This window comes from Caenorhabditis remanei, chromosome IV (genome assembly GCF_010183535.1).
Source record: "Caenorhabditis remanei strain PX506 chromosome IV, whole genome shotgun sequence".
Lineage (NCBI taxonomy): Eukaryota > Metazoa > Nematoda > Chromadorea > Rhabditida > Rhabditidae > Caenorhabditis > Caenorhabditis remanei.
The window spans coordinates 12,044,245-12,062,850 of record NC_071331.1 but is presented as its reverse complement, the minus strand read 5'-3'; the positions used below and the strand labels follow the sequence as shown (position 1 = coordinate 12,062,850).

At 36.7% G+C, this 18,606-nt stretch overlaps 6 protein-coding genes across 6 annotated transcripts; 3 read left to right on the top strand and 3 right to left on the bottom strand.

The window, feature by feature from the left end:
- Positions 1-1,294: 1,294 nt before the first annotated feature.
- GCK72_013462 (uncharacterized protein) lies at positions 1,295-2,918 on the top strand (the record flags this gene model as incomplete). Its single annotated transcript, XM_003093572.2, has 5 exons — positions 1,295-1,329; positions 1,436-1,562; positions 2,265-2,399; positions 2,564-2,701; positions 2,799-2,918. 5 exons carry the CDS (start codon positions 1,295-1,297, stop codon positions 2,916-2,918), a joined length of 555 nt encoding a protein of 184 aa, XP_003093620.2.
- A 222-nt stretch (positions 2,919-3,140) lies between these two features.
- Positions 3,141-4,848, bottom strand: GCK72_013461 (uncharacterized protein; the record flags this gene model as incomplete). The annotated part of the gene is made up of 6 exons (XM_053729859.1): positions 3,141-3,281; positions 3,539-3,674; positions 3,815-3,925; positions 4,029-4,167; positions 4,217-4,397; positions 4,636-4,848. The coding sequence occupies 6 exons, from the start codon at positions 4,846-4,848 to the stop codon at positions 3,141-3,143; spliced, it is 921 nt and encodes a 306-aa protein (XP_053584631.1).
- Positions 4,849-5,672: 824 nt separating this feature from the next.
- On the bottom strand, positions 5,673-6,980 carry GCK72_013460 (uncharacterized protein; the record flags this gene model as incomplete). The annotated part of the gene is made up of 4 exons (XM_053729858.1): positions 5,673-5,831; positions 5,903-6,288; positions 6,520-6,700; positions 6,834-6,980. 4 exons carry the CDS (start codon positions 6,978-6,980, stop codon positions 5,673-5,675), a joined length of 873 nt encoding a protein of 290 aa, XP_053584630.1.
- Positions 6,981-8,760: 1,780 nt separating this feature from the next.
- GCK72_013459 (uncharacterized protein) lies at positions 8,761-9,462 on the top strand (the record flags this gene model as incomplete). Its single annotated transcript, XM_003093600.2, has 3 exons — positions 8,761-9,012; positions 9,059-9,157; positions 9,361-9,462. 3 exons carry the CDS (start codon positions 8,761-8,763, stop codon positions 9,460-9,462), a joined length of 453 nt encoding a protein of 150 aa, XP_003093648.1.
- A 4,600-nt stretch (positions 9,463-14,062) lies between these two features.
- On the top strand, positions 14,063-14,603 carry GCK72_013458 (uncharacterized protein; the record flags this gene model as incomplete). Its single annotated transcript, XM_003093582.2, has 2 exons — positions 14,063-14,178; positions 14,504-14,603. The coding sequence occupies 2 exons, from the start codon at positions 14,063-14,065 to the stop codon at positions 14,601-14,603; spliced, it is 216 nt and encodes a 71-aa protein (XP_003093630.1).
- A 528-nt stretch (positions 14,604-15,131) lies between these two features.
- GCK72_013457 (uncharacterized protein) lies at positions 15,132-16,060 on the bottom strand (the record flags this gene model as incomplete). Its single annotated transcript, XM_003093601.2, has 3 exons — positions 15,132-15,188; positions 15,353-15,600; positions 16,003-16,060. The coding sequence occupies 3 exons, from the start codon at positions 16,058-16,060 to the stop codon at positions 15,132-15,134; spliced, it is 363 nt and encodes a 120-aa protein (XP_003093649.2).
- Positions 16,061-18,606: the final 2,546 nt, after the last annotated feature.

Genomic DNA, 18,606 nt, shown 5'->3' with positions numbered 1-18,606 from the left:
GTTACGGTTTCGATATTTTTTGGTTGGTTCCTAAATTGTTTTTTCCTCTAAAATTGCCTCCCATCATCATCTTCTCCCATCACTTTCCGCTTGCTCACCCACATGATTTCTAGACTTTTCATCTTTTCTCTCCACCTCGAATTCTCTATTCACACCGAGTTACTGTCTCTCCTCTTCACACAAAACAACCATCATAGATTTAGTCACGTATTCATTGTCACTCTCTTCTGTATCCATCTCTCGACGCCTACCTCAACTTCAGCGGAAAAAAACTGTCGCTAATCGCCTTTGAATTCGCTCTCGTAACTGTCTCCTCCTGGCAGTCAATTTCCATTTTCCATCCGATTTCAACCCCGAAATGACCCAGTGTTATATAATTCGAGTGAACGGTCAGAGGTGGACTCGTTTACTGTTTCATGAGATTAACTTTTGTTTCAAAGTTTCAAGTTAGTACTAGTGATCCGACTACTTCTCGGGTCACCCGAGAATCCTTGTCTGGGTATGCATTTCTTTGTTATCTCAAAACACTCGAAATTTCTGATTTTCGGAGGTCAAATTGTTTATGAAAAACTGTTAATATTCTTATTGCAAAGATTTCAGACAAAAACCTCTTATTCAGTTTCAAAAAGCGAGAAATATTTTCGAGACTTTTTCAAGGACAGATCCTCTGTTCCCCAGAAATCCTATGCTCATGTATATCTGACCGAATCTGTTCGGCTGATGAAAGTCTGGGGTATTTGAAAGTACAGTAATCTGTAATGTAAATGATTTATCTGATAGAAACAATAATGACGAACAACTTTTGAGCCTACAAAATGGTCATCTATCTTCTCGGATTTATAGGATCTTGTCTATTCTAATCGGATTATTTCTTTGTTTTCTAATCATTTTTTATTCCGTATTCTGTTTTTTATATCTCTTAAATTTGAGTGCTTCGTCAATCCAGTGTTCCGGAATAACAGTAGCTATGAATGAGAAAAACATTCAATCATACTAATGTACCTTACTTCAGTTTCGTTTGGTGTGCAAACCTCAACTTTGTAATTTTTTCAAAAAAAAAGTTTAAATTTTCTATTTACAAATTGATAACAAAGTGTTGATAGCACTGTACATGTACCCATGTTTATTTTCGTTCGAGCCTTTCAATTTTCCCATTTTTTATATTCCCTTCTCTTCTTTTGTTACTTTTCTTCTTCTGCAGTGTTCTATTCCAAATTTAGACCGTTTTTCGTCTATTTCTGGCTGTGAGAAAAAAAATTTGAAATTGAAATTTCAGAATAAAAGAGAGACGAACATGACCCACAATCTGTACGTTGTCGACGCGGAAGGGTTAGTTTTTTTTTCGGTGAAATCTCGGTTTCAGTTTCGTATTTTATAATCAGAAAATTAGAATATTTGATAGAATGAAAAAGCATACTCTAATTTTCAATTTCAGCAGAAGATCAATGGATGCAAGATCACGTGAGCTTCTGGACAAGGATTCCAGGGAAATTCAGACGATTTTAGTGATGGGCGGAATCACTTTCTTTATTACAATCGTCATGTTTCTGTCAAAAATGGATGTGAGTTGAGATCAAAAATGCAAAATGTAGGGGATCAATATGTCAAACCGACATTGAACGTTCAAGTCGTCAAAGTCATGATGACAACGAGGTGTAGCAGTAAAAAGTGGTACCACCCACTATGGAAGGTTCTAATAATAGGTGGAGCAGTAGATTTAAATCAAAATGGTTGAAAAGCTGACTTCGTCAAAATTCTGGATAAGATTAGAAAGCGTTCTGACTAGAAGAGTTTAAAATCAAACTTACTGAAACTTTAAAGGAACGTATTCTGTTTTTTGAGAGAATACGGTATTTTGTTAACTAGAAGCATCGAGTATTCGAACTGAGTTCCCCGTTATAAGATAACATTCTGAAACATTCACTCAAATCATCACTAATTGCTTTGAACATAATCTGATTTTCTCATCTTCCGAGGCTTCTAAACTTTACAAAAAGTGTTCATTCAATCGTAAAAGATTTCCAATTGGTCACCAGTAGTGTTTTCTGCCCAATTAGTGAATGTATCACATGTTTACAACCCCTTTTCAGTAGTTGTTTTCTTCTCAATTACACCATCATAATCCCCGTTTCTCTCTAAAAATATTGATTTGATTCTTTTGTTTTCAGTGTAGAACCATCATTTACACTTACTGTTCCAAAATGTTCATTTGTCTCCGATTAACTTTTATATGAATTCCGTGGAACTTACCTATCCTATTTCAGATGTCCGCCGACAATGTGATGAATTATGCACCAATCATTTGGTTAGTTGGAGTGATGATCTTCGGAGCAATTATCAATTTTGTGAATTATTACAAAAGCAAGAAAAGGCAGAAGGAGTTGGATAGAATGACTCTTGTAAGTTTTGTCAAGTACCGATTTTTGCGATCTAAACTTTCATGATTTAAAAAAATGCTCAGTGCCCCCAAAAGAATTTCTGTTTCTCATATTTGTCTTATATGAAAATATTTTGAGAATTTACTAAACATAGTTCCTTTATGTGATTCATTACTAATTTTCAGGAAAGTCTCCTGGTGAACATGTCACTACCAGAATCATTTCCATGTCTTCTACCTGGTCCACACGATGAATGTTGTGGTGGAAGAGGAATTCCACAACGACCGTTACCAACCTATGATGAAGTTTTGGTACTAGATGAGGTTGGTTAGATTATTTTTAGTTTCTGTTTCGTATTTTTCAGATATGTTTGAATTTTGTTTTTTAATAGTTTTAATCCGAAATTCCGAATATTTTCAGACGCAACAAAAGCAGTCATCAACATCTCCAGACAATGTATCTCTAACAGCCCCTCCAGACTACTCGACGGCTCTGTCGATGCTCCACAAAACCCCTCCGGCTCCAAGAGCCAACGAATAAATATCCTATTTTCCTATTCTTTTCCATCCCTCCCATACGGTTTCCACCCCATTTGCGGGTACCTTTCCCAAAGACAAATTGCCCATTCTCTCATCGCTTTCGTCATTTTTCTTTTCAGTTGATAGTTTTTAAAATAAACAAATATTATTTACTTTCCAAAAAAACAAAAAGACTAATGAAATAAATAAAATGATAGACACAAGTAGAGGATTCGATCCAATTCTATTCAATCTTCTTCTCCCTTCGTTCCTTTCCACCTCGTTGCAAATACGATTTGTTGAAGAAATTGGCAAAGAGCAAGAAATAAGAAAGACTCAGACCGAATGTAGTGTTCAGGGCAAACATCGGAGTGTCGCACGTGTACTGAAAGAATGGGAATACATTGAATACAGTCTCAGATAGAACATTAGAATGGAATTTGTTTCAGGGAATCGTTTGTTCTGGTATGGTGTAGATTTGAATTCCTTATTCAAATCAAAATAGGATTAATTCTGATATGTATTCTGTCAATTTTATTTTCAGGATTGGGATCTTTTACTCGAACAATTCCTTTTGGATATTTTATGTTTCTGATTTTTCAACCTTTGCCCTATTCTACTTGTACTGTAAGACAATCCTACCTGATTAGTTGCCAATGAATAGTACATCAAGGTACATCCATAGATGAAACACATGAATTGAGTCAATTGGAGAACTGTGATAGCCATTGAAATCTTCGACGGCACTTTGATGTTCATCGATCGGATGAAGTAGTATCTGAAGAAGAAGCTTCGAATGGGTTTTGAAAATCAATTTTTTTAAGATAGGGTGTTGACTTAATTGATTTTAATATATCCAGAAAACACATACAGGGATTTTGAAACAGTTTAAATGACTAATTCAGAAAAAAAACTCACGGATACATGAATGCGTGCACAAACAAGTTAACGATGGCTCCGACACGAATTTGAGACGATGGAGTTGGATAGGTGACGCAGAAGAAAAGGAATGTAGCCACGTGGTGGTACCTGGAAATTTCCAGAAAATGTTTCTGTTTCGTGAGATAGAATTCAGAATCTTCACTAGCAGTAATATCAATTGCTCCATAGTTCGAGTTTCAATTTCACTAACCAATGCAAGAAGATGAGTGGTTTCTTACGAAGAACTAAGAAAATCGTGTCGACAAACTCCAAAGCCTTCGACAACACCGTCAAGAACAACCAATATTCTGCTTGACTCGGAAGAGTTGACAATGCCTCACATCCACATCCTAAATCATTCCCAATAAATTCGCTTTATGAACTCAAGTCTCAAGCTACCATAAAGTCCAAAACGTCTGATTTGTCCAATCATGAATGGGAACATTGCCCATGACCCATAGATTGAGAAGACCGAGAGGAAGAAGTTCCAGAGACGAAGGGCATTTGTAAGTTGGAATGGTTCACGATCCCTCATGAATCTTTTGATGGAGAAGATGACGACGACATAAGCAATTGTCATCTGAATTGTGCATGTTTGATTTCACCCGCCATCGGAATGACGGGTCTCCAAAATTTATTTCAGGGTCTTGAAAGAAGGCCCATAGAATACGAGGTGCACCAGACTAACGGTGTCTTTTATGTAGTTTTCTTTGTACCGACAATTCCCGGGTTCCGCACGCCACTATGAAACTAGTGCCAGTGGGCGGTGTTTGAAGGATTTTGGAAGTTCACACCTTCTTTCTATAAACTGTAGTTACCTGAGCAAACAATCCAAAGTGTTCATCAATGAACTTTCGTCCTCTAATATGAGGAAACGTCTCATCTCGATTCGTCAAAAGACTCCACAGTTCGTTTGCATCGAATTTCCATTTGAACACGTCAGCAATCATTGTTTTTGATGAACGACAAGCCTCTGACTCACAGACCGCACTTCGATGGAAGATTTCAGTGGCGAAATAATTCAGATACATTTGAAGAAGAAGGAGACGTTGATGACACGTGGATACAAACGGGGAGAAACGAATTGAGAAAAGGTCGGGGGTTGCCAACGTGGAAATAGTCAAAACGAGGGGGAGAGTGAGGTTCTCACGGGTTTATTAGTATTTTGGAATATTTAATTTACGGAAAGATGAGGGGGGATTCTGATTTGGTATGAATGTTTTCTGATTATTCAGAATCATCTCGTCAATGACGATTCGAGGAAAGTATGCCCACTAGCTAGTCAGCTGAAATAGCAAAGATGTTTCGGCACAATAGCCAAACTGAAACTTTATTTCAAGTTTTGCATATTCTTCATTATAAGGTTTTGTCGGAGAAAAAACGTTTCAAGTTGTTTTAAAGGCCGAAGAAGAATTGAGTAATCTCGAGACAACTAATCAATCTATGGAAATGTTGAAACCGACATTTTTTTCAATTAATTTTCGGATTTTGATGGCGAAAAAACTCATTTTCGCTGTAACACTCTTCTGAATAAATCTTGAGAATATTTTCTTGTCCCTGTCTTATTGTCGGCCTGAAACAGCAAAATTTGATGACATACGCGCGCCATTCAGCTGCAGCGGAATAATATCTGAGAAGTTGAAAAGAAATTTCGATGTGATAATTATCAATTATGTTTCATAAACTTTGAAAGCAAAAACATGGAAGCAAAAACGGAAATATAGGGAACAGCGGGACACTACAACAATACGCAATGCTGGGAATCGATCATGTTCGAAAGACCCGAAAACCGATGAAAACAGGAAGAGTGGAAGGGTGAATTGAGAGTTCAAGATAGTGGAAAATGGAGATTTGTTTATTGATCCTTCTTCTTCTTTTGTGGGTCAGCCTTGTACTTGTCTTTTCCTCCGCGGAAAACGTAGGATTGGAGGAAGAAGTTGATGAAGAGAGCCAAGTAGGTGGTATCCATGAAGACGGCGAACTTGAAGACGGATGGGTCGAAGTCGCAGTTGGCCTGAAATAAAAGCACATTACTTTCAAGTGGATAGATTTTTCTTGTTGATACAAAGCGAAGTCATCACTTACGTTGGTGAAGTGCATGAGATATCCGAGATGGGCGAGAACGGCGCATGAGATGATGAATTGGAGGATCTGGAGAGAGGTGATAGCCTGAGCAATGGCTCCTGGTACGCGAATCTTCATCGAGCGGAGGAAGTAGTACGAGTACATGAAGGCGTGGACAACAAAGTTAAGGTAGATTCCGTATCTGTTGAATCCTGGGGTCAATGGGTGAGAGAACCAGGCATAGATCATGGTAAGAATGTGGTGATACCAGTGGAGGAACATCAATGGACGCTTGCGAAGAACCAAGAAGACGGTGTCGGCGAGCTCGAAAAGCTTGGAAGCCATGAAGAGCCACACCCAGTAACCATTCTCTCCTTTGGTGAAATCGAACACTTTGCAGTAGGAAGCTGAAATTATTAGAATTAGTTTGAATTGATCTTCTTGTAACAAGTTCTTCGCACTTTGTTACACACTTCCCCATTTTTTGAAAATTTTATCTGATAAAGTGTATGATAACACGATCATCTCAACTACAGCATGTTTCTGATTGTATCAAGGACACTTAGGTTGATCAGAGAACGCCAGTACTTTGGTACTCTCATTTTCTCAACTCATAAATCTTTGTAACCAACACTAACCGACGAGTCCCTTGTTAGTGATGGTTCCGAAGAATTCTGGGGTCATTTTGATGGCTCCGGCGATGGAGAAGGCGGCGAGAAGGAAGTTCCAGATGTTGAGTGGAACAGTCAGTTGGAATGGTTGACGGTTGCGCATGAACCATTTTGTTCCGAATACGACGACCATGTACAAGATGGAGGCCTGAAAACAAAGATTTTCTTTGGATTTTTCAGAAATATTCTGACCAAAACATTATGAGAGCTCCAAAATATTTATTTTTAGTTGACAAGACTTGTTTTGTTCCATAAATTACGTTATTTTTCTCAATTATTACCTGAATAGTGACATCGAAATGATCGGCGAAGAACTTGCGACCCTCTGCATCTGGGAAGTTCTTTCCTCCGTGAGCGGCGAGTGCCACAAAGCGTTTCGTGTCGAACTTGACGTCGAGAAGCCGTTGGACGAGCGGGTGTTGAGCCATCTTGACCCCTTGATGAATTACCTGAAAAACCAGAAGTATTGAAGGTGCAAAAACGACTAGCAAAAAAAGAAACAAATTTGTCTGCAGAGTGAGAGAGAGATAGATGAGATAGTAAACAGGCGCGCCGAAGAGAGGTGAAAGGGCGCTGCGAAGTAGTAAAAAAGAATTGAGAAGGAAAAGAAAGGGAGAAAAAAGAGAGAGAAAGAACGATGGCTCCGCCCAATCACCCCATATCGTCCTTGTGAAGGATTTGAATTGAAACGAATAGAATGGAGGGCAGAGAAAGAGAAAAACGTCCTTCGTACCCAACAGTGGCTCTTATCAGGGTTTTCTTGTGGCCTCGAAACAAAACCTGCCGCAAATTTGGAGACATTCTGAAGAGAAAATGAGAGCATTTTTATTGCGGTGGCATGATTCTTTAAGAAAAAATCGACAGAGAACAGAAAGACGGAGAGTAATTAGAGATATTATCTGCAGAACGGTGTAGCCAATCATGGCGGTCTAAAACCAATAAAAGTAGCTTTTATTCAGAAGTTGAAGAGGAAGTTCCAAAATAAATATTGCAGAGGCCGTATAACACATGTTTCGTGCCATCTTTTTGTCTTTTGAAGCTAAAATTGATTCGCAACACATTTTCTAGTGAAGCCTTAACGACTTCATCCGGGAAGTTGACTTGAAAACCTAACATCAAAACTCTTCATGCAAACAAACTATTGGCTATAAAAGTATTTGCTCTATTTTTATTTGAAGTGTTTTATGATCTTTAGTGATAAGAATGTGTGAAAATATGAGTGCCATGTCATAAAATATGCGCGATTTTTGCACCTTATGCTTTGAGAATTGATGATTTCGATGAGGAAAGACACAGGATGTAGCCAAAGTTAGAAGAATAAAGAATCGTATCAAGAAAAATGTCGGGTTTCACGAAAAGCTGAAAAACGCTGAGGTTTATTCGAATCAAAAAACTATTGGGGTTTGACTTGAATGATCAAGTTAGTTGCACTATTGTTCAGATTTAAGCTAATCTGTAGACACAAGAAGAGTTTGGAAAACATCTAAAACCAAAAAATCCTATTTTGCAGCAGAAAGCCAGAATTCACAGCTCTTATTGAAAAATTTTATGATAGAGCTATTTATTCTCTTTTTTTTGCAATTTTTCATGTACAAGACATGAAAAAATCAGAAATTTTGAAAGAAAATTGCGAGAAAAGAAAAAGAAAAATAATTCGATTTCAAACCGCCACCCCTTCGACTGCTCGCTAAACACAGCGCGTTACGACACTCCGGCCTCCCGGTTGCATTAATTTTATCGAACATTTTCAGAAAATCGGACAAAAAGTGGCTTTCCGAGCCGCTTTTCATTATTTTTGCTATTAAAAATCATTCTTTCCGGCTTTTTTAACCCCCCGGGCAAATCACTGCGATCTGTTTTTAGCTTCAAATTATCTAAAAATGAGTTCTGACGGACGAACACGAAAAGTTATATTTATTGGTTGAATATTGAGACTTTGTGAGTTTTTCTCCTGTTCACAATTTTTGTTCAGTAAAAATTATGCTATATTCAGAAACGTGTGTTAATATCTGGTCACAATATCTGGTCTACCTTGTAACTATGATCTCAACTTGATTTACATGACATATATTTGGTTTTCATCTAATAAATATTTTTAAAGCTTATAAATGTGTTATGTTCTTGAATTGTTTCTCATCATACGTTTATTCGTGCATTCCCTATCTTCCAAGCATCTGATTATATCAGAAAGTTACCAAAACGTTCAGAATGTCGTCACGTCTCTTGCGATCGGCTGTGGTTCGAGCCACCCAGCAAAGAACCATGTACGAGAACCCGTACATCAATCGTTTCAAGGCCAGAAGCAAGGTTTCTGAGGATTTCCACAAGAAGACCACTGGAATCACTGGACTCTTCGTCAACGAGCATCCACATCGTGCATTGACTGTCGTCTACGGCCGAATCCTTCGTGCTATTGAACAAATGCCACGAGATTCCGCTTATCGCAAGTACACCGAAGCTGTGAGTAGTTTTGAAAAATGATAATGATTTTATGAAATGTTTTCAGGTTGTCAAGCAGCGTTTGGCTCTCGTTCAAGCAGAAAACGATATTAAAAAGCTTGAAGAGAAAATCGGAATGGGACAAATTGAGGAGGTCATCGAGCAGGTTTGTTTCCTACTTCTTTTCGGTAATTAAGTGATTTTTCACTGCAAAATTCAGCCGTTGTTTCAAAATTTAGACATTTTTCACTTACTTGTGGTAAAATGCATCTAGAATTTCTGAAAATTGAACAAAATTGACAGCTTTCTGGTTTGCCCATAACCACCATTTCAAAATAGTTACCCGACAATTTATAATCTCATTTACAGGCCGAGTACGAGCTTGAGACGACACGAGCAATTCTGGATTCGAAAGCATGGGAGCCACTTGTCGAATCTGCTCCAAAGGGACAATGGTCATGGCCAGTTTAGAAGAATCCGACGATTTATCTGTTCTTGTAGATCGACGATTTGTTTTTTTAAAACTTTTTTCACCAGAGTATAAAATGATAAATAGTGATGTGCTTAAGAGAAACCTCTGCAACTTTTATAAACTCCCTCAGTTGGAGTCATGATAATGAGTGCTTCAAACCGACGAAAAAACGTCATTCTGGGTTGTGATGTCGTAAAAGAGCCCATCTTCGAAGCTCATTTGGTTGCTTCCACGAGCCCTAGTTTCCTTCAAATTGCTCATCCGGTATGTTTCGTGACTTGTCTTCGTTTATTTCCTCTTTCTCTTCTATTCTCCACCACTTCTTCAGCACCAATACCACCAAACAATGACATGATAATTGGGAGTAAAATGTGAGAAATCCAACACACGTCATGTAAGGAAGCGAGAAGAGAAAACCCCCCGAAAAATGGGCGGTGCTTGTAGTAGAAGAGCTCGGACAGATGAAGAAGAAGACACTGAAGATGGAGAAGAAGACGATGTGATTTTTGTGATGATTTCACACTTGGATGAATTTGAAAAGAATCCGCGAAATAGAAAAAGCAGACGAAGAAGAAGAGTTTCGAGAAGATGCATCTTCCTTTTTCTGTTTTTCGTAAAGTATTCAAATGTCTCATTTTTTCCTGTTCTTGTTTTCAAACTGTTGGTGATCATCAGATGTTTGGTGGTCACCAAGCAATTTCTCTGCTTCTGAATTTCAGCCAGAGATGCTTGAAGATATTCACTGAAATTGTAAAAAATGTCCCGGTTTTGACAGCTTTCCAGTTGACCGTCCTGACCTATTGATAGTTTTAGGTAAAGTAATTTTTGACTTCCTTTAAAGTGACTTGACTGCAATTAATTCATTTTGCTTTAATGTCTGAAAATTGAGAATGTAAAAAAATAGAAAAATCTAATTCCTCATTAGATAGTATAGTATGTGTTCGGACACTTTCATGAAACAATCTTTTGGTATTTTGCCGTGTTTACAGTAACCTAGTACATACGACTCTTATTTTTCAGAAATAACCTTCACACACTATTTGCTGGAAGACATGTACACTAAAGAAGTAAAAATAAACTCCCAAAACAGATTTCACTTACAATTTGAAACAGAAACTTTGTGGTTTCCTCTGAAAACTCACTCCTTGCTCCCTCTGAAAAAAGTAATGACCACGGCGCCATCTCAAAAACCTCATCTCACTTTTAATCATGATAAACTGGAAAATGCTATGTTTTCTTCTCAAACGAGACAAAAACAAGGTGATTCCGTTTCTAGAAACTGCTCCTTTCAGCAGATTAACAAAACACTTTCTTGTCTCCACTCAACTCTGTGGACCACATTTACAATCTCTGAAAATCAGTGAAGTCATTTCTCAAAACGTCAAAGGTCAACTCCGCCCCCCTCTTCTATTTATTTTTCTCAATAGAAATACTCCCTAATCAGAGTTTCCCATCTTGCTCGATTCCTAGTAACAGAGAAGCGAGTCACTTAATTTTCTCAAATCCTTCTTTGTTTTGTTCAATTTGCTTTCCTCTATCGGTCTGAATAGGCTCCAGACTGAAACTCTGAGATCATGAATACTGCGTCATTTATTGTTTATTTATTTAGTGAGAGGGATGGGTAAATTGAAAGAAAAAAAAGTTGGTCTCATTTATTCTTGGATTTTCATTTTTCATCTGTTTCAAAGTTTTCAAAAACGCTTAGTAGGTTGCAGTGATTTCAGTCTCTCTTGATATTTGCAGTTTCATAGTCAGCATGTGAGTAAATTTTTTAAATAATTTTCGTTATTCACCATTCAATGTCTCGGTTATAGATACAGTAATTTTTTACTGAAGATGAAAGAATCGTCGTTGAAAAAACAATGCACCGCCCTAATACTTCCTGAAACTATTACAGTAAACCTCTCTTCTCATTTATATTCCACTAATCCTTAACATTATACTAAAACGTGGTCTAATCCGTTCCATTTGCAAGTTTGATCTCATAATGGACACAAATATCTTATGATATTTGGATTATCCTCTCATCATCTATTGTTACTTTACTAATATCATCGAGACATTTGATTTGGACACTTGTTTTCTGAAAATTGATGATCTGACCGGTTACTAAGAGCCTTTATATTTAGTAATCTTACTTCATAGGAGCTATCTGTGACAGTAAAACACATGGACACATAGTTTCAAATCAGTCTAGAGTTTCTTCGATTTCTTTTTGATTCATTCCCTAATAAGAATTATTCATCTGTTTTGACGGAAATTTCTGGAAATGGAACCAGAGAAAGTGTGCAGATTGCTTAATTTGTTGTCTGACTAACTTCCAAATTTCCGATTCGAGAATTGGAAATTACAAACGATCAAAGTTTCTTTTGCGGCTGGAAGGTGGTGTGTTTTGAGTTTGACTCGACTATTTTGGACAAGACTAAACAATTTTCTGTTTGGAGACCATGACAGTTTTACAGTTGTTACAAAATCATTTAAATATTGTTAAATAATTATCCAAATTCTCATGGAAAGTTTATATTCAAGACGGAATGGCGAAAAATCTCATAGTAAACTCTTCAACTTCCTCTTCACTGTTTTCCCCAAAGTCTTCCAAAATGACAGCTTCCTCTTGAGTCACTCTTTGGACCCGTCAATTCCAGATTTCGGAAGTTTTTCAGCTGAAATTTTTTGTCAGAATCCAGTTAGTCACACAAACAGAAGGATTTACAACTTCTCATATTGAATCGAAAAGTCAAAATCTTCCATCCGCCCATTCATAAAAACCTAATCTCTTGTGTTCGATATCCTCTGATTTCTTCTCATTTTCGTAGAAAGTATCAAAAGGAAATCCTGTCAAAGGACCCCTTCCCTCGACTCAATTCTCTCTAATTAGGACGCCCCCGTATATATATTTTTCTCTAGTTTTCCATTCATTTTCATTCGTTCTCATATTCCATACTCACACACGTTTCCTCTCAATTTTCAACAATTCTGTGGCTCTTCTTCTCCTTATTTCTTTCATTTCATCTTATGTATATTCAAGACACAAATTCTTCTTTTCAAATGGACACTAGCCACTGCCCATTGCTCGACTTCTCTTCTTGTTCATAATCCACAGTGGGAAAATTTGGTTTAGTAATTAGGGGGAGAAATTGAGAAATTTCTTCCTGGATCTTTATTCTATTGGGGTTCTTTGGTCCAGACTGAATGAGAACTTGTTCTGTGAGAGATATAGAACTTATTTTCTTTTTTCTGGACTATTACCAATTGAAATTTAGGTTGATTCTTCTCTAATTGCAGATTCATTGATAACGTAGCAAATAAATCCAACTTTATATCGACTTGAAACAGTAAATACTGTTCTCGATAACATGTCGTCCAGGATATTTTTAGGACATTGTGAAATAGGTCAGCTCTGAAGGCAATACACATACTGATTGTTCTCCATTCTTCCAGGTACAATTTAGCAGGCTTCTATTTTCAAAGATTTAGTATTAGTCCAGTAAAAATAAAACATTCAAAGCCAATTTGAAATTGTCATAAATTTTTCGAAAAAATCAAGACAATGACGATATTATTCTTGTCATCGGATTTATCGATGAGCTAAGATCTGAGTGAACTGTCTCAATTTGGTAATAGTGATGGGATTCCAATAAATATTCCATACCAATAATATTCAAGCTCATTTGCCAGCTTTCACTGTGTTACCTCCATTGAAACCAGACAGTTTTTTCAGCTAAGCTCTACTGATTTTTCTGATTTTCATACTGTTTCTCAGTGCTCTCATTCGATAGTAAAAACGGAGCATACAGTTGGTTAGACGCAACTTCATTTACTTTGTCACCATAATCCCCTTACCACTCTCCTTATCCATTTCTCATATATTTTTTCATTGCATATGATTCCCATAAACCCTTTTCGAACGACATCACTTTGTATCCGGAGAGCCAACAAAACAAAATTTGAAAGACCACGAGAATTTGAAATTTAGATTCAAAACGACTCTTGTTTATGTCTTTATTCATTATTCATCTTGACAACCATCGGAAAGAGAAACTACTCCTCTGTGCTTATGTCAATTCGTCATTTACTACGGTGACTCTGTGTTCAGAAACTTTTATTTTAGGAAAAATTCAGTGAAGTCTCGGTTGGATGGTGTCTAGTCAAGGTTTATGTCTTTGTTCTTCACTTGATTTGTAGAAGAAGCAACAATTCTAAATATTTTTCATTCCAATATTCCACAAGCACAACTCACACTGAAACCAGCTTCATCGATTCTAGAAATCTCAAAACAGTTTTCCAACTCGTTCTCCTATTTTCCTTGGTTTCTACCTGATTACTCGTATCCGTTCCTTCCAGAAGCCAAGACTGCTCGTGGGAAAATTTCATGAAAATTTCCGAAATCCGTGCTTGATTCAAATGTTATTTCGTTTTCATAATTTGTGAGAAATGTAGATTTCCAAGATTTCCATGAGAATAAACCCCCCTTCTCCAACGTTATCTCTGTTTCATCTTCATTTGAAGAACATTAAAACTTCTAAAATTAATTCTTAATTCTCCACAGTCTTCTTTCATTTCCAGAGAAAAATCGTTCAATTGGGTGTGTTTACAGTCATGCCACGTGTCAGCTCGCTCCTCGTGTTTCTCACCTTCATGGTGGCTCTTCTAGCTGTCAGTAATGCTGCTGTCGTCGCTGGTTATGACAATATTTATCAGGTGCTTGCACCGAGGTGAGCATCTTTTTCTTTTTTGTTTACTGTTACTAGGGGATTTTAAAATTGCTCGAATACCGTGGCTTCCACTTATCATTCAGTGTTTTGTTTATCTCTATATACTTCTTGGGAACTAAAACCAGATTCAATAAAAAAATATTCAAGAAGACATTTCCGTATTCGGCTATATCTATGACATCGTTGCTGTTCCGGTCAAAAACTTCTTAATTTAAAAAATTCCCATGCATAATAATTATTGAATTTTTTGATTTTATTAATGAGTCCATGAAACAGTATACGATTTTTCTCTCAAATCCACTCCTCAACTCTCCAAATTTTCCAGATTCCGACGCGCCCGTCTGATGAGTTTCGACGGTGAAGCTCCCCAATATCTTCAACATTTGCTCCAGAATCTGAAACCACGCTTCCGAAGATCAATCTGAAGAATCTTGTGACCCAGAAAAGATGACGAACTAATTATTGTATCCAATCCTTTCTCATCTACTAATTTGTGTGTTGTTCGTGGCTTACTTCTCCTCTTCTCCCCTATACATTCCCCCCTAAAACTTCTCTCTCTCTCTTTTCTTCGGTTTCTTATTTTCATCAGAATCTTCGGCGCAAAAATTACTAAAATAAATACATCTGATTGTTGTTTCGAGATCAATGAATTGGAAAATGTAATATCAAAGATCAAAACACAGTTCTGATTTTTTGAGAAAATATTCCGTTTCAAGGCGGTCTGATTTATCATAAGTCTTCCAGCGTTTTCAATGCTATAACCGATAATTCTCTAGTATATTTTGAATAATAGTGTCACTATTTCATAAGTTCCTCCTTGTCTTCAAAAGTAAATTAAAGATTTATTAAACCTTTTGTCATGAAAATAAATACTCGATATCAGTAAAGATACAATTCGGACGGAGATGGATGAGATGAGTACGGTAGAGTCATTAAAAAGAAGAAGAGAGTGATCAAACAGCAGCACGAGCGATATGACCAGCCAGTCGCTTACTGTAGCCGTGAAGATGCTGGAAAATGATAATTGTTTCAATGAATAAATAGAATACGACTATTTAAAAGAAGTTCGTGTTTATAAAAATTTCAAGAAACTGTAAAAGAATCCAGTAATTCACTGTTTCAGTAAGTCAAATTATATCTTATAGATAGAATTGACTAGTGTCCTTGCTCTCACCTGTATCATAGAAGATGCTCTGATTTCATCTCGATGTGGAGACACGACTTGTGACAATCCAGACCATGCTTTTGAGTCACGAAGCTTTACGAAACTTCCAGGTTCTCTGGCATCAACTATGTCATAGTCTGGATCAATTAGGTTCCTGCCAGAGGTTTTTAGAAGACGATCATTGTTATTTATCGAGTTGTGAGCTGCTCTGTGTTTGAAATACGCTTCGAGGAGGTTGTTCGGTCGGCATTCGATGTCTGGAAATGGAATTTGTTATTGTTGAGAACGAGACTTGTCTACACATTTTGCCTGTTTCAGAACCTTTGTTTTTTCTACAATTAAGGTGTTTTATATTCCGAAGGCTAAGCATTTCCCAAATCCAAAGCAGTTCAATTGATTCAGATACAAAGTTTTTCGTAAAAAAATGCTGAACGAAATTCTAAAAAACATCAGAAGCTACCAAACCATATCGGGTTACTGTAGCAATAGCCATATGCAGGTTTCACATTAATACAAGAGATAGTACGAGCCTGATTTCTCTTATACCGGATTACTGTTATAGAAACTTGCCAACCCCTATTTTGCTCACTATCAGAACTAGCATTACACTGGGATTAATTTTCAAGATTCAAGATTCAAAGTCTAGACTCGCAACTCACCGATCGTGAACAAAATGACGAGTTGAATAACAATAACAACAACAATATTCCGATGCATTTTCAGTGTTTTCTCTCACTTTCTATTTTCAGAAAACTCGAACGAGTGGTCACTGTATCCAGGCAATCAGTAGTAGTAATTGTTGGAGAATGAAAGATAAAAAAAGCAAAGAATGCAGAAAATATCACGAGGAAGAACCGGTAGGGGGATGATCAGAAGATGGGACAGATATCAACAACTTTTCAAAGTCGATTCCTTTTTTGATTTCTCCAATCTTTTCCCGTCTCTTTTTATACAGTAATCAGAGATAAGAGACACAGAGATATGGGGAGAGATTGATGGGTTCGTCCTTCGGTTTTCTGGTATTTTGATTTTCAGACAAAAAGATTCGGAAAGTGAAAAGTGGTCAATGGTAAAGTACTCTGATCACGGGATGACGGCATTCACGGAAGGAATACTGTCAAGTTTGAGATCAATGGGTTCAATATATTTGGATCCGAATGAATCATTGTGGGAGATGTTTGTCTCGGAAAATAGGTACTAATTATTTTTTTTCGTACTTATCTGTACAACTAGATCCAATCAAACTATGTTTACGAGACTGAACATCACTTTTCACCATATTCTTCTCTAGAATCAGAAATTTCCGAAGTTTCTGGTAACAAAAGTTAAAGAGTTTTACTTAATGTACCTCAGCTATGGGCTGAGGGAATAGTTTTTTTCCCAACTGATTAAAAACTCAATTACTGAAACAAGTTACTGATGTAACAACAGCTAACGTCTAATAGTAAGAAACGTGACAATGCCCCTCATGACAAGAAACTGAAAACGTGATTTTGAAAAGATGATGTTCTGGATGGAAAAGTTGATGATTTGCAGAAATATGAACTTTTTGTTTTTCTGTTTCATGTCAGATGTATAGAACAAATTGTTCATCAGAAATCAGTACCGGACACGAAGTTTATTCGTTTGTACATAGATACTGAACCTTTTAACTCATTGGAATCAGAAATAAATTTGTATTTGTGTTGTTTGAGATAATTTTATAAAAATCTGAAAAATTTCAAGAAGAGATTAGTTTGAATGTTGTTGATCGATGTGAGAGAATAAGAAACAACTAAGTTCGAGGTTTAAAGATTCTATCCTGGTTTTTGTTTTGAAACTTTTTTTGAATCAATAAATCTGTAAAAAGCTATTAGTAATTTTGAGGTTACGATCTCAAATAATCTTTCGTTCCTGTTTTTATCATCACTCAAGAGACTAGTCTACAATTGAAGGTAGTGAATTCTAAAAAATCTATTGCGCCTATTCTGGAGGTAGCAAAAAAGCAGAAATAGTTTTTTTGCTTTTTTTGCTACCTCCAGAATAAGTCCAGAATAGGTCCATAAGAACTAGATTATGTTTATTCAAACCCATAAGCCTATACTCAGTTCGAGAAACTGTAATTTTTTGAGAAATGTTCACTTGAATAATAAATTTTTGCTTCATGTCATGCACTACCTTGATCCATATTTTCATCCGATTCAAATTGTGACATATGTTCTGCAAAACATTGAAACTAGACATTTGATCATTCTATTTTTGGTAACTATTTTATCAACTCGCTTCCGTTTTGTCATTGACACCCCACAATCAACAATATCATCTTTGATAAATGAGAGAAGAGAAAAATCAAGAGTGGATCTATCGAACTTTTCGTATTTTTGTCTTTCATGTTTTATCATGTGGGGGAATGAAGTGAATCAAGTACAGATAATTACAAGAATCAAGAAACAGAAGGGAGGGGTGAACGAGGCGGGAAAGAGTATGATTTCAGGGATTGGGAACTATTGAAATTAGTTGTAGACTGATTCAAAAGAATAGTGAGAATGGCTCATATCTTTCAGAGAACATAAACATTTACAGAACCGGTCAAAATTATGTCCTTTTTTTTCTTTTTCAGTTTAAAATGCCCAACTTTGAGAGTGTATCATAGGGAAACGATTTTTCCCACAGAGTAAATTTTTTATGGATCGAACAGATCAAAAGTAGAGTTACGGTTTTGTAGTTATCACCTTTTCTGTTCGGACACTCTGTAGAGAGTTATGATCATTTTAAGTGGACAGCTCACAAAAATCGCACTGTTTTGCATTTGAGACGTAAATAATTTTTTGAGATGAAACTTGTTCGGGAGCTTCCGTATAAAAAGTTGCAAACATAGAGTTCTACTTATGGTCTGTTCGATCCATGAAAAGTTGTTTTTGTGGGACAGTTAGTTTTATCATGACGCAGTCTCAATGTTGGACATTTTCAACTGTGAACGGCAAAAAATGATATCTTTTTGACCGGTACTGAACATTTCTTTCAATAGAAAAAGAGAAAAATGAATTCATTTGGACCATGCTCTTCATTGCTGAATAGTTCCATTGCAAAGTTGCTAGAAAATGTCTCAGTCGGAAGCCAACAGTCAGGAGTTAAAGAAGGCCGAAAGTCGGACATTGAAAGTTGATTTTTTGCAAATATACAGAAATTTCGGTAGCAACTTTGGAAAAAACAGTGCGGTATTACTGTTACTATTGAAACAGTTGAAATTTTTCTAACGTTACATCTTTGAAAGTGTCGAACAG